The 15,833-nt window shown below is 49.4% G+C and overlaps 1 protein-coding gene across 2 annotated transcripts in view; it reads right to left on the bottom strand.

The window, feature by feature from the left end:
• The window catches only part of PPP2R3C (protein phosphatase 2 regulatory subunit B''gamma), a 150,675-nt gene that overhangs the window by 108,819 nt on the left and 26,023 nt on the right, over nucleotides 1–15,833 (bottom strand). For both annotated transcript variants that reach the window (XM_069638446.1, XM_069638447.1), the window contains exons 2-3: nucleotides 13,616–13,743; nucleotides 12,983–13,087 (exon numbers count right to left, since the gene is read on the bottom strand). In XM_069638446.1, the coding sequence (XP_069494547.1) occupies nucleotides 12,983–13,087; nucleotides 13,616–13,743 (233 nt within the window). The remainder of the gene's footprint in view (nucleotides 1–12,982; nucleotides 13,088–13,615; nucleotides 13,744–15,833) is intronic.

The raw sequence follows: 15,833 nt of genomic DNA, 5'->3' as shown, positions 1-15,833 counted from the left end.
GGCCACCAACATCCGCTGCACCTTGCCCAGGATGGTCCTGGTCCTCTCCTCCGACGGGAAGGCCAGAAGGGACACTGTGTTGAGCCTCGCTCCCAGAAACAGAGTGTCTTGCGTGGGTGCCAGGTGGGATTTGGCGTAGTTCATGGAGAATCCCAGGTCCGTGAGAAGTTGGACGGTCCTTGCCGTGTGAACCACGGCGAGCTCCCTTGTCTTGGCTCGGATAAGCCAGTCGTCCAGGTAGGGGTAGACGTGGATCCCTTCGCGGCGCAGCTGAGCCCCCACCGGTGCGAGGCACTTGGTGAACACCCTGGGTGCCGACCGTAGACCGAAGGGGAGGGCTTTGAACTGGTAATGCCGCCCTTGGACCACAAACCTGAGGAATTTTCGGTGCCCCTTCAAGATGGGAATATGGAAGTAGGCATCCTCCAAATCCAACGACGACAGGAAGGAAGTTTCTCGAGTAGACTCCGGAGCCCCGAAGCCTCTTTGGGACGAGTTCGATGGCGCCCTTCTTGAGCATCGCCTTCACCTCCAGGAGAAGTTGAGGGACGCGAGTTCTTTCCTGGCCACGGGGGGGGGGGGGGGACGCGCGGACACTTTCTTTGAAACTCGAGCGCGTGGCCCCGGGCCAAGGCGTCCAGCACCCAACGGTCGGTGGAGATGGACTCCCACACGCTGACGAAGCTCGCCAGCCGGCCTCCCACCGGGGTGCTTCGGTGGGGGCCCGACCCCCCGGCCGGTTCAATCCTGCTTCGACGAGGCTTTAGTGCCTTGTCCTTGGCGACGACGGCGGGGTCCGCCAGGCTTGCCTCGTCCTCTGTAGGCCTCCTGAGATGACGAGCGGGCCGCTTGACGGTAGGAGGAGAAACCGCAGCCGGAACCTTTGGAGGCGCCCTTGCCTCCGCTGCTCCGAAAGGGCGTCCGTCGTTGTTGCAGAACTCCAAGGGCCCGGGCCGTCTCGGTGTCCGCTTTAATGGCCTGAAGGGAATCGTCCACCGTTTTCCCAAACAGGTTGTTCCCATCGAAGGGCATGTCCAGGACTCTGGTCTGAACGTCTTGACGGAAGTCCGTAGCCTTGAGCCATCCACGCCGCCTAAGGCAAACGCCGTTGCCCAACTGGCGGAACCCAGTGTCGGCGATGTCCGTCGCAACGGTAATGGCGTGGTCCGAAGCCACCTCACATTCCTGCAGGATCTCCAGGGCCTCTGCCCTCTTGTCGTCCGGCAAGAAGTCCAGCAGGGGAGCCAGTTTGTACCAGAGCTCCCTGTCGTATCGGGCCACGATAGCCAAGGCGTTGGCAGCTTTAATCGTCGTCGCTGCAGACGAGATGACTCTGCGTCCCATAGCGTCCAATTTCTTTCCCTCGCCGTCCGGTGGGGAAGTCGATGTGGAGGCCGCACCCCCCCACACTTTTTTCCTGGCCGCCGCGGAGACGACGGAGTCCGGAGTAGGCTGCGCCCGGAGGCACAGGGGGGCCGTGTCCGGGACCCGGTACTTTTTCTCGTACCGGTCTCTTCTAGCTGGCGTCGTGGACGGGTTCTTGAGGAGGGTGAGGCCCTCATCCCAAATGTCGTCCTCTTGGCCTCGCGCCGCTGATAAAGGAAACCTTCCTTCTTCTCCTCAGGGCAGAGTTGGAAAAGCTCGGATGCCCTGGCGATCATTGAGTGGAACGATCCAATCTCGTCGGGCGGAGAAGCCTTGGTGGGAGGCGACGACGGTACATCCTCGTCGTATACCTCGTCGTCCGTACCCGTCGCTGCCGTGTCAGTCCCCGTATCATCCCCTCGGGTGGACGGGGAGGAGGGCTGGAAGGGGCGCGACGGCTGAAAAGGAGGTGGAGGGTGGATCCTTCTTTTCTTGGTAGGGGGAACACCAGAAGGTCCCGGTTCTGGGTCCCCCGACGGGAGAGGTTCCGTCGGCAACGGTAGTCTCGTCCTTATCTCAGAGCATAAGGACTGTATAGCCAACAAAATGGCCGCCGAGTTGTCTCGCGGCGCTGGCAGAGGGGAATCCGACGGGCGATCAGGGGCCCCGTCGGTACCCTCGTCGTCACCTGCGTCGGGATCCATCCCGACGGGCCGGTCTTCTTCCACGCCGAGGCCGTGGCTTAAGACCTCGACCAGCTCCTCCTCCGAGGTTGAGGCCGAATCTACGACGACGCCCTGCCCCCCCCTTTTTCTTCCCCACGGGGGATTTCACGGGGGTCCCATCGATGGGCACAAAAGAGGACTCCCTCCGAGGTGGCAGGGAGACTCCGAGCCCCGAGGTCGCCACCACTGGTGTAGCCTCCACAGGCTGAGCCAGGGCCGCCGCGACAGTATCGATAGAGGACTTGGCCGGCTGGATTAAGGCCTTCACCACCTTAGGTGCGCTCACCGCCTTATCCTTGAGGGGGGGGGACACTGCCTCGCTCCCCCTCCGCCTTCGAGCTCGACCGGGGCCTCTCCAGGAGCTTTGCCGGGTGCTCGGCCTTCCTCTTACCCGACCCAGAGCGTTGGCTCGTGGTCGATGGTGCCGGGGAGGGTGCGCCCTGCCTGGCGCCCGTAGAGCCCGACGGTTCGACGCTCCCGGAGCCAGCGGACTCGCGGTGCTTGGCCTTATGTTGGACCCCCGTCGCCGGGGCGTCCTCAAAGGTCTTAGAAGACCGCTCGGATTTCTTCCTCTCCTTCTCGCCGGACGGGCTCTTCCCTTCTAGCCAGTTGGCGAGACGTTGATGGCGGTCCTTCATGGTCCGCTCCGACATGTTGCCGCAAAACGCACAGTTCTTCTCCACGTGCGTCTTGTCCTCATGTAGGCAGTAAAGACAAAAAGAGTGTTCGTCCTCCTTGAAGACGTTCTGCAGCTGGCATCCAGGGCAGACCCTGAACAGCTTTCCGGGCGTCGAGCTTCCCTTCTCCTGGGCCATGGCCGGGCCTGAGAAACTTCTGGAGTCCTCCAAAAGCGTAGCTCGACGAAATCTTCACCCTTGAGGGGCGCAGACGAATCCGAAACGGGTCCCCGTTGATCGGATGGAGAGTCGGTGGAGCTTGAGGCTCTTTTGACCGAAAAAACGAAGTTTTTGAGAAAAAACGTGAAAAAATAGCACTAACGCTCGAGAGCAATAGCACGAGGATCCCAACACATGAACGTGCGGTAAAAATCTGAAGATGGCTGCCAGAGGCGGTGCTTAGGTAGAGGGCAGTCATTGGCTGTGGTCAGTATGACGCAGAGACCAGTGATTGGTTATTACTACGAAAGACAGATCAGAAACGAAACTGATACTGGTTTTTTCTTTACCGAGGATTCCCAGCCTGACGGGGAATATTCATGAGCATGTGAATCCATGCCAGACCCCATGCTGGAGAATTGTATTACTCTGAAGAGACCCTTAACTAATGTGGACTAGTTCTTATCTGATTCTGTTTGAATGCACTCGTTCAGAGGCTAGGGATGGCCTTCCTAACCAATAACCAGATCTCCAAGTGCATGATTTATATCCTTAAAGCTTTAATGAGCCTCTAATAACTGGTTCCTTCCTCATAAACGGTCATATAGTGCTACAATACCGAAGAAAGAGTGAGGTGTAAACATGAAGGTCACTACTGCTGGGCATGATAGTGGACGTTGAAGGGTTAAAGTAGGGACTGAAGGAAAGGTTTTCAGCTGCTTATTGATGCGGGTGATATTTGCGTCAGCTAGAAGGGAGAAATGGTGTCCATTCCAGATAATAGCACCATGAGCTGAACGGCTTTTACCACCAGCCTATGTATCGGGGGTAGGGAGGGTAATAAGAATACGATGTGTTGATCCTAGAGGTCTGGAAGGGCTGTACTGTTGGAGCCTAGAAGAAAGGTGTTTAGGTGCCTATTTATACATACAATTATGTGTCAACATGGTGACCTTGAAATGTATTCTGCCATGAACTGGAAACCAATGCAGATGACACAGGGTAGGAGCCGTAGGGAACTCAGAAGAGGAGTTTGCGACTACGCTAGCAACATTGTTTTGTTGAATCTGGAGTGTCTTAATCAGCATCCTAGGACCTCCAATATAGAAGACATTATAATCAGGTTTGACCCAGACTATAGCCCCTGCTTTTGTCCCCATGTTTGATCAAGCAAAGAAGGCCCTATCTAAGTGGAAGTGCAGTATGAAGTCACACAGATGCCCTGTGACATCAAGTCCAGTTGAGAGTTAAAGATAATACCCAGTGTTTCCCCCTAGGACATAATTGGCAAATGTTTACAATCAAATGTGAAGGAAGCGGGGGGGGGGGAGGTTTTTGTAAATCCTATTACCTGGGTCCTTTATGGTCAGCTCAGTTTCATTATAATTTAAGCTAAGCCGGTTTGGTTTCATCCGTTGCTTTAGGTCAGAAACAATTTTGATGTCTAGGTGGCCATTATCTTGGATTGAGTCACTAAGAGGGTAAAATACTGTTGAGAAACATTTGTTTAACAGTGAAAAACAATGTTCAACAGTGAAATAGTTTGACATATATATTAAATAATTATGGTGAACTCCTGAAGCACCCCCTGGTGAACTGGGGTAGGTTTGGCCAATAGACAGGCTAGGCTATCCCAGTTAAGTTACAGGGTGCAGTGAACAGTTGTTTCCCTTTGCCCCCCCTACACTACATCTCCTTCCGGAGGGCCCAGCTTCTCTACTCCATTTTCTCTCCTGAAACTGGAGCCTGAATTTTGGGAAAGGATGGGCTGAGAGGGCAGAGCTGTGCGCAGACATCTTTGGAGAATTATATAATATACATAGCCTTCTTGGGTTTCAGTAAAACCTGATTTAATTAGAGTTCTGCCCACCAGAAATAATGTTCCCTTCAAGAGCTTTAAGATGACAGTGTCGTCCTTTCTACACATGGTTTCCTGTATTAATGACTACAACACAACCAGGCCCTCCATCGTCCCCTCACCTGCCCCCGACAACTGCTCGTAACAGCCGCATAGGAGTATGCTCTTCTAAACCTAGGGCAGCTTATCGACCACTTGCCAGAGCAATCCCCCGCCACGCTCCAATACCACCACTGCCCCCTCCAACCTACTATGTGCACTTATTAATGCATGCTCTCTCATTGCCCACGAACCCGAGATCCTAGACCTCATCGTCACCAACGACCTCAACTTGCTAGCCGTCATTGAGACCTGCCGTCATTGAGACCTGGCTTCATGACGCTGCTGGTCCGGCCCTCTACATTGCTGTACTACCCAGCTGCGCCATCCTCCGTAATGACCAGATTACACAGAAAGGTGTCAGGGTTATTTTTATACACAAAGGCACCCTGGCCATCCGAGACCTAGCCTCCGCCCCTTCCCAACTGTCAGCTGCTCTCAGTCAAGCTGTGCCTAGCACCCACAACGTTTGAAGAGGACTTCACGCAACTACTCATGACTAACTTAAAAACGAATTCCAAAGTCATGGCATTAGGGAACTTAAACCCCCACAGGCGCACACTTGACTGGTCACTTGATCACAACTGTGGCATAACCATCCTCTCAAACTCCCCTTGTGCCTGGTCAGATCACCATGTCATCGCAATTCTGCATCCCACCAACAGACCAGAAGCACACACCCTCCCATCTGCCCCATCCATGGTTCCTCTCGCTGCACCTGTAACCTCACCAGCGACTCCATCCGGCCACTGCTCAAAAAAGCACCCCCCCCCCCACCAAAAGAATCATGGCTCTCACCCATCGGCAAGCCTTCCCTCGACCCCTCTATCACCACAAACTACTGGCCCCTTTTTCCCAATGATCATAGACCGGGCCACCTATCTCCAAATTCAACAACACCACATCTTAAGCCCGGGTCAATCTGGCTGTCGGCCCAGCCATGGAACAGAATCGGCACTCTTGGACCTCACGAACCAGCTGGACGATGTCAGAGACTCTGGCAACCTCCCTCTTCGTATGCTTTTGGACCGGTCTGCAGTTTGACTTGGTAGACCACTCCATCCTCTCTGTAGGGAAGGAATGGTATCAAAAGTATTGACACTGACAAAATGGATACAATTTGTAAAACCTTTCTTGAAAATGTTGAGGTTGTAGAAACTCCTATTCTGGCCTATGACTAAGATGGGAATAGTCTCGACCATCAAACGACAAAACATAACAGTCCTAGTGGAGTCCGTCAAATCAAAATGGCCTATGCTAACAACCTGCAGACCTTTGATATCCCCCAACAATTGCCTTACTCTAGCCAGAGCACTTATACAATCCAAATTGGATTATTGCAACAGCTTGTATGTAGGTGCCAATAAAACGGTCGTCAATAAACTGCAAGTTCTGCAAAACAATGCACTCCGTGCCGCCCTTAACATTCCCAGAAGAGAACATATCTCAGCCACAAGAATCACGTGCAAATGGCTCTCCATCCAACAAAAAATAGACCTAAAAACTATCTGCCTCACCTACAAAGCTCTTAACCACCTGGCCCCACCTTATCTAACCGATAAATTCATCTTAAGACAGAATATTAGAACCACCAGATCCTCTAATACACTACAACTGACAGTGCCCAAATACTCCCTCAAAAGAGCCGGTGGATCCAGCTTCCCAGTTCTAGCCTCACAATTATGGAACACCATTCCATTGGACATCAAATCTACCCCTACATTTCAACCTTTCAGAACTAAGATCATCACCTGGTTACTTAACAATTAACTCGCACTGTATGTATGTATGTCATTAATTCTACTATAACTGCTTTCATAACTGATTTTGTAACTATACTTATGCTGCACAACTGTACAAATGTTCTTACCTATGCCTGTAACCTGATGTTTAAGCGCCCATATACCTCTGGGTCAGGAGCGCTATACAAATAAATAAACAAACAAACAAACAAACAAACAGCCTAATGCCTGAACTATCTCATACACAAAAAGTGTAAAAAGGAGAAAATGTATGCAAAAGGAAAAGTCAGTGTTGAAATGATAATGTGGCTGAGCCAGCTCTCCTGCCCACGTTAGGCCTCACGGGGTAAGGCTATCCTTGTAGGTAGGATGACACACTCTGGCTCGGCTTGCAACATAGTACACAACTGTGGACTGAGGCCCATCTGGACCTTCCACGTTTAAAGTTCCTTTCTCCGACTTTCAAAACAATGTTTCAACCAAAACATTCATAAAGATCTCCCTCTGCCGGGCTCAGACCTTTCACCACACAGTTCTCGTAGGTCCCCCTGTGTCGTGCTCAGACCTCTCACACTACAGTTCACACAATGTTGCAAGGGGGGCTCCCTTCCCCAAGGTTAATATACTTCACATCTCCCTCCGCCAGGCTCAGACCACTTTCAGATGTCGAATTCTTTCGAATGTGCGTGGTTTTTCGTTACAGACCACTGCAGGACCACTTCGACTGAAAGTTCACTATTTACTTTAACTCTTGCTGTTTGTTCACCCTTTAGCTTCACATAATGCACCTTTGACAGAGACTTTTGAATGGGCTACTTCCTGTCACCGGACCACTCTGTTACTTAGCATCACTGGTCTTGCAGCTGTATTTTACTTTAAAGTTAATTCACAGGTCTGCCTTTCTTCGTGTCTCATCCACACAACCGCAGCCTTCACTTGTGATATGATGTTGCTACTTCATTCACTTTAACACACATGCGTTTCTCAGGTCGCTTGCCAACTCACCGACTGTGTGTGCTTCTTTCTTGTTCTGCGTTTTCCGATTTTCCTGTCAAGGTTAGTGCCACAGGCTTGACCTCGCCTCCCAAACTCTGATGTTCACCCGGGAGGGTCGCTAGCGTCCTTGAAACACAATGCAATCATCACTTGTGGGATCTGGCCTTCTCCACGTGTCTTTCGCGGTCTGTCAGAGGCAACGACCTGCAGTAGGGAAGCCTTTGTCCCAGAAGTTCTGCTCATTCTTGTGTTCCGCCTTGCTCAGAGTGCGTCTTTAGGGGGTTGCAGTCGTGTGAGGAGAGCTAATTGGTATCAGGTGTATGCACTTAGGGTAAAGTGCCCGACTTTGCCTGACTCGATTAATGGCACATTTCCAGTATGATATGAGAGTTAGTCTGGTTACGCTCAGTCACTCTCTTCCTAGGCCCAGTGTTTGCATAAAAAAAGGGGGTGGGGGGATTAGGAGTTGGGGCTTCTGAAAATCCTAAAAAAATAGGATGGGGTAGTGTAAGGGATCACTCCGACAAGGCAGCTGATATAACCAAAAATGTTAGTCTTTATTGACTTTTGAACAGCTTCAGGTAAAGAAAAAAAAAATAATAAAGAAATTAATCTTTTCAGTCAGGCTTCCAAGTACTCCTTCTTAGTGCCTGGGATGCAGTCCTTGTAAGCTTCCTTCTGGAATATGGACTAAATCTGGGCTTAGTCCTCGTAAGCCCAACGGTAAGAGGCTCCTGCTGCTTCGCTTTCCAGTTGGTTCTGCAAAGAAGTGGAAAATTCACCATAAATCCTACATCTCTCTCTGGTTTATATAGGAGCGGGTCACTTCTGGGCCAATCAGAGTCCTTTACCCAGCTAATCCTTGATAAACCCCCCCCCCAAGCCCTGCCTCCTTCCTTCCTTGAGGCCGTTCGCCATGATGCACTCCACCCGCGTGCCATGAGGTAAGGATTCTGGTGTGTATTGGGGCTTTGTTGTTCCTTGTTTTGGAGAGTGTTATACTTGACTTTTAATTGTCTTTCTTGTGGCAATTCATATGGGTTCTCCGCCCTTTCCCGAGCCGTGGTTGTGTGTCGGTGTGCCGTCTTGATAGCACCTAGACCTTCCTTTCTATGCCGCGTGCGGAGCCGCTGGTCACATTCCTCACAGGAGCTGCATGCCGACATCACGAAACCCAGGTCTCTCTCTTGTCGCAGCACACAGGCCAGGCTCTAGCCGTCTCCCTCCTTGTTCGCCTGGGTCCTGACCACAGCCGCGCTCTTGATTCCAATCAACTCCCTCCTCTGTGCGCAATCACCTGTGGAGTCACCCGCAGCCGGCTTTAGTTCGAACTGGGAAGCATGCGAGCCGCAGTCGGCACCCCACCACGTCTCGACCTCGGAGTCCACCTCCTCCTTTCTCACGGCCCCTTTCTCTGACTTCGAGCCGTCACAGGTAGATTAACAAAAAAGGGGGGGAATACTGCATCTCACCATCGGCTATCTCACCCCATTTCCCCAACGACCTCACCCAGATGATCCTCCCGCACTGGTCCACCCCCCAGGAACTGGATCCAAAAGCGATGGCTGTGTCCTGACCAGTTTAGGTCAAAATGGTTGCATTGACCAAAAGTTCTAAAAATGCTACCACCAAAGGTTCGAACACCAAAAGGTTGAATCTGTGGTGGTAGCACTGAAAAAAAATGGTATAGTGAGCGGGGGATGCCGGGGGACACCCCCGCAGCCTTCTGTTAAAAAAAAAAAAAGTTAAGGATCCTGCAGCATCGGCTCCCGATCACGGAAGTGAAAGGGAACTGGCGCTGCAGGGAACCAGCGTGAAGATGAAGGTAAGTGGGGTTTGTTTATGTTGGGGGTGTTCTGAGGGTGTGGGTGGGGTGTGTGTTATGGGTGTGTTGTGTGTGTGTGTGTTCGCATGAGAAAGGTGCAAACTTTTGGTAGTTTGCACCTTTCTCATGCAAACGATTTGCCCGCAGTACTTTCAGTCACGGGCAAATCACTCGGATTCGTCCTGGCCACCTGGATGACAAGTCCCCGAGGACTAGCGGGTCAGATACCCTTTGGTTTTCCACATCTGCCCTTAGTTAACCGCCACTGCCTCCTTTTCAGCAGACGCCGCCAAATGTGTTGCATCCTTCCTGGCCAACCGCACATCTCAAGTCTTCGCTGACAAACACTCATCTACCCCTACAACCATCACCTGTGGAGTGCCCCAAGGATCCTGCATCCTCCCCACTCTTTACAACATTTATACAAAGCCCCTTTCTGTCCTCCTGGACTTGCTTAATATCAAATACACAAATTACACCAGCGACATGCAGATCCTCTTCCCCCTCATGGGAGATCACAGCCTGGACTCCCAAAACAACACAATTAGGCAAGGCTGGACGGCCTCTCACCTGCTGTGTCTCAATGATGAGAAGACTGAACAACTTGTCTGCAACCCATCCCACCTTGCCAAGCTTAGCCCAAACTACCAGCTGTTTACTATAGACCGTCATCGCATTAACGTCTCTTCTGTGAAGACACTCGATTTCCACCTCAATGTCATTGTATCACTATTCAATGTCACCGACTCCTCGGCTGCCTATGTGACCAAACTTCTTATTTCTAGCCAACCCTTCCTCTCAACTGCCTGAACATTGGCAGGGCCATTATAGGGGCAAAACTGGATTTTGTAACACCCTCCTGGGAGGCACCTCGGTGCGGAACTAACAATTACAGACAATTCAGAACAATGCCCCGAGAGCTGAGCTGCGGCCCAATAAAAATGATCACATCACCAGAGCCAGTAGAGCAGCACCGCACCCTAGCTCCCAGTCTGTGAAGGGATCAGGGCCCTCATCTTATCCAGGCTGGACTACTGCAACGCTCTATACATAGGAGCCAATAAACAAACCATCAAAAAAATCCAACTCCTACAAACTAATGCGCTCAGAGCAGCCCCAGGCATCCCCAAGAGAGAACATATCTCCAATACCAGAAAAGCCAACAACTGGCTCTCCACTCATGATAAAATAAAACTAAAAACTGCCTCCCTCACCCACAAATGCTTGAACAATGCAGACCCCCAGTTACCTATCCGACAGATTCACCTTGAAGCCTACCACAAGAATCACCAGACTAGCCAACACCAGCTACCTCTGGGTCCCCAGATACAAACGTGCCAAAATCGGAGGCAGCAGCTTCCAGGTGAAGGCAGCACTCTTTTGGAACTCGCTACCATTCCAGCTAAGAATCGATCAAACCTATCACAAGTTCCGTCAGAGCATCACTAGAAGGCTCAAAGATGTTGACCTCTAGGCATATACCCCGCTGACCTTTGCCAGGCCCCTTCGTCTACACTGCACGCACCAACCGCATCAACTACTTTGGAAAACTATGCATGCCTCAATGTACCTACCTGTATTTATCGCAACCTATTGTGCCCACATGTAACCAATCGGCACCTGAACACAAGTGTATTTTACATGCTGTAACCAAGCTTTGAATATCCCTATGCCTTGCACCTGAATACCCAAGGGTCTGGAGCGCATTACAAATAATAAACTAAACTAAACTGTCCCGGGGTACCTTTCTGAAAGACTGTCCAAACCAGCCACAACCAGGCCAGCGGGGTCAGACTATGCCAACCGCCTCTGTATTCTAAGATTCAAGCGGACTAAAGCCGGAGGCTCCAGCTTCCCTTTGTTTGCCGCCACTCTGTGGAATGCTCTTCCACCAGCCTTGAGATCGGAGCCTTCCTGTAATGCGTTCCGCAAGAAAATGAAAACTTTTTTTCACTAATAGCACCCCTCCTACTATCTGTCTATAACACTCTCAGCTGTTCTAATCAGCAGCACTCTTCCTTATAACGGTCTGTAACTTACTAAGATGCTACAAGCGCCTAAACGTCCAAGGGTTAAGCGCACTATACATATGTTAAAATAAATAAATACATTGAACACTAAAATCAAGGTCAGCACTGCCATCTAGTGGACATTTTCATACCTGAAGATGATCTCAATTGAAATAGGCAATGTGATATGTTCCCAGGATAATCCTTTGTTGCATGAACTATGTATTTTAAAAAGCAGCAACCTGGAGTTAAAAAAACTTCAGTTAGGCACTCGTCAGACCCTAATGGACTATTTGATGAAATGGCACCCTGCATTCTAATGATCCTCCCTCAATCACTAGTCTGTTCTACTGGGAAAATGGACCAAGGAACTGTCGCTTCTATTCCCATAATGCAAGGTGTTAAGAAACATTTGATTGTACAGAATGGGTAAAAGAATAACAGATGATTTTGGAATCCATAAATCCCATCAAATTAAAAATCCATCCCTTTTTGTATGGTTGCAGATAGAACTGTCTACTTAGTAAATATGCAAACGTTGTATTGGTTACCAAGTGCCTCGTTGTAATCTGCGAGATGAGAAGCTTAGCTCCCCAGGATACTCTGTTCTTTGTCCTGCAGACAGCTTTGAAATGCACTCCCGGTCCTCCATGAACGCCCACCTTCCTCAAATCAGGATGTATTTGAACTTTACTTTGCGTAGTGCATGTCGTAGTGCTCCCTCAAAAACCATTCAGTTCTTACCTTGTCTCGTGTTGGGCAACTGGGGCCCATCAAGTCCGTGTTTGATTCTTCGCATTTGTGCTCGTTAAGTTCTTTTCCAAGTCTATGTATGTAAAGAGCTGCATTTTTGATTTACACTTTTTTATGCATAATGGACATGCAGCAACAAAGAATACCTTTTTTGTCTGCACTGGAAAATAAACTGTTGTAAAGGGATCTACGTGATCACTGCGCATCGGGAAATTGCAAATCTGAAAAAGATTGAACTGCAAAATCCTGTCGCGCAGTGATCACGCAGATCACTTTCCGCAATCCCGCGTCCCCCTACCACCCCCCACTTAGCGTTTACAGCAGCTCACACAGCAGTGTGCCGCAGACACTCCTGTACCCCTGCGGCATCAGTTCCCCCCCCACTAACGTCCCCCCGATTCCAATGGCATGAAAGAGGGGGGGGCACCTGCCCCGCCCCCTCCCAAGCCCAGAATGCCTAACAAAGTGAGCGGGGTGCCCCCTTGCTTCCCATGTACGGCATTATGGGCCAACACACAAAACAAGTGCTAGAAACACACGTTTATTTTTTTTATTTGAAAACAAATGCCATTGCAAATGCCTCAAATGAGTGAAGTTGCCTTTGAAATATTTCAGTCCTGCGAGTCAGAGAGGCCCTAACCACCGCCTGCATGGCAGCATAAGCGGGGCAATGCAACCCCAATACAGCCAGGGAAATAAAGGCTGTGCAACAGATTGTGTATCCATCTAGTCTGGTTACCTGTGCGATTCCCAGCATGCATCCCTTCCTCTTACCTGCAGCTCCTCGTTGTCCAAGAGCTCTCTGCTTTTCCTCTGCAAAAAGACTGCCCGGGACTCCTCCCTCAGCTTCTGCAACAAGACTTCATCCTCTCCTGGCAGCTGCAAGACAACGACAATGGAGGCTTAAAGCACCCACACCCAAGAGCTGATGCCACACACAGCGAGGTGGTTATGTGAGAAACTGGATGAGAGAAATTGGATCCAGTGGCGGGAACGAATGGTACTTTGCCCAGCCTCAATATCTCTTACTGCTGCCACCTCCCCGGGTCTCCAGCAGAGTCCTGCTCCAGCACACTCCTAGACAGCTGAACCTGCAGTGAGCATGTTCCATGCAACCAACCGAAGGAGAACCTCCAGGCCTAGCCTGGTACTTGCCCCACTCTCCCCCAAGCTACCGACACCTGATATCGTCTCTATAGGTTTTCTGGTATTGCCCCAGCACTGGCCCTTTGAAGAGGTTTGCAGGACTCTGGATGCCTGGTAAGTAAGAGCCCTTTGTTTACCGCACCTTCTACACCCTTGCCAGATGAAGACTAACAGGGCAATAAGCGCCCACTGGGCCACTGAAACATATCCGCATCAGAAACAGTGCCTGCCTCGTGCGACAATCTGCATTGGACTTCTTACCCTGTAGTAAAATCGCGGAATATTCAGTATAGAGGAGCCTCCACTCTTCCTACTCCCCTTCCATTCAGTGTAGAATTTGGTGAACAATTCCATCTCTTCATCTTTTAACTCCTGTTCACTTCTTTTAGCTGTTGACAGAAAAACGAGAATATTTTCAATTGGGAGTGCAAATAATATAAGAATTGTGAAGTCTTCTTTCAGTGCTATTCTAGCGTTAGCCGCTCACTGCTACTGGATACACTAGCCTCTGTCCAGTCACGGGGGTACTGCTGCAACGTCTGACCATCACGGCTTCCTTGTACACACCAGCATTGCTATCCTACACATACATCCACCCGTTGCTCTTCTCTCTATCGAATGTCTGTCCATCACTTCAATCCCGGACACACTGCCAGGGGTCAGAAATGTGAGGCAGACAAGATTTTGCAAAATATCCCATTTTATTAACTCAAAAGATTGAATAAACACCCCACTATCCCTACCTATCCTGACAAGGATTTCCTGGCCTAAAATAAACTAAAGGAAACACTCTGACAAAAAGATTCTGTCCCTTGCACTTAAACATACATTCAACAGCAACAAATAGAACAGTTAAATTCACATCATAACAACTGTTTCCCTTTCTAACCTGGGTCAATTCCCCTTCCCCAGATTTAAGTAAGATTTTGTTCTACAGTTCCCAAAAGGTTAAGAAAATCCTGTATTGTAACAAAGTTGAACTTCAGTTCTCTTTTGGTTCCAACTTGATGACACAAAGTTCCGCCTTGCTTTCAACCAATCATTTACAAGTGGTTAACAAAGGTTTCCTCTTTTTACTTGCAACAATATTCTTGTAACACCTTCTGCTCAACAATTTAGAATATTTCCTTACTTCACTGGTTTCAACAAAAAGGTCTTTGTCAGGATATTTCTGCACCAATTCACAAAACCACTTGTTTGACAATATTAAAAAAAAAACGACAACATTATCTGACCTGGTGTACTCTCCTGCCAGGTCATAACAAGCTACTACTTGTAGGTACTTCTGTGGTAAAGGTTGAACTCAAACAGGTTAGCAACTTCTTTTGCTCCACAACATCAAATATGAGAAACACTTCAGGGGAAACAAGAACCACTCTGGTGCTGTTTGCTATACCAGCATGATTGCCATACTCTCTACAGGTTATGCTCCACTCCCTCTGAACGTCTTCCTTCAGAAGGGCAGCCTTCTCGCCGCTCTTGTTTCTCCCCTTTTCTACTAACCAACTGCTAATAATGCTTTTGTTTTAACTTGCAATGTTAGTTTAAGCCATTCTCTCCCAGGATCTACTTTTCATATGTGCAATAGTTTTTACCAACACTGAAAGTATAAACTACCTTCTTCTGGCTTTGGCAATTCTGGTTCTTAATTGTCTGGGTAGGTTTCTCTTTTGGCTTTGGCAATGATGGCTTCTCTTTTAGTTATTGCCCCTTTTTGTAGCAGGCTTATGCCCCACCCACACTGTCACAATCACACTCTTCTGGTATGGTAATCAAGTTCTTAAATTTGCCATCTGCGCACTGAGAAACAGGCATGTGTAAGGAAGGCATGGCATCAAAGTAAGACAAGCACAAGTGATCACAGTTCAGGGGTGTTCATTAAACTGTAACATGGGTGAGAAACGCCTAAGCCAAATCTAAATTTAAGATGGGAGCAAGCGACAACCATCAATAATACAGTCCTAGTGGAGTCTAGTCAAATAAAAAGGGTCTATACTAAAAAAGAAATATTGCCAATCCTTACCGCCATGCTACAAATGAGTGTTGGATAATGTTCACAAGAAAACAAATGTTTACCAAATAATAAGTCAGGATGTTGTGGCTGGGGTCTCCCTTCCCCACGTTTTTAGCAGGGGGCAAGGCGGGACTCTTGAGCACAGCACACTCCTGGGATTCTCCAGCACAAGCTTACAGCTCCTTTTCTCTATATCAGGGCCTTCTGCGCTTTAGTCTCTTCTCATGAAAGTCTCTTGCTTCAGAGGGCCTGATACACCAAAACAACAGTTCCTTCAGGTAATCGTTACGTGGGGTGAATACCTGAAAACCTTGGATCCCCCTCAGCCGGGCTCTGATCCTTCTCTCAGTTGGCAGCCTCCCACAGTCGGGTTCAGACCTGTCATCACAATGTTCTTGGGTGTTTTAACACTATGAGGATTCACTTCCCTTGGTTTTCCAGCACCCGGTCAGGCTTTCTTTGAAG

The sequence above is a fragment of the Ambystoma mexicanum genome, chromosome 14 (genome assembly GCF_040938575.1).
Source record: "Ambystoma mexicanum isolate Mex_15411 chromosome 14, UKY_AmexF1_1, whole genome shotgun sequence".
In the NCBI taxonomy this organism is placed as follows: Eukaryota; Metazoa; Chordata; class Amphibia; order Caudata; family Ambystomatidae; genus Ambystoma; species Ambystoma mexicanum.
This window is presented reverse-complemented; position numbering and strand designations above follow the sequence as displayed.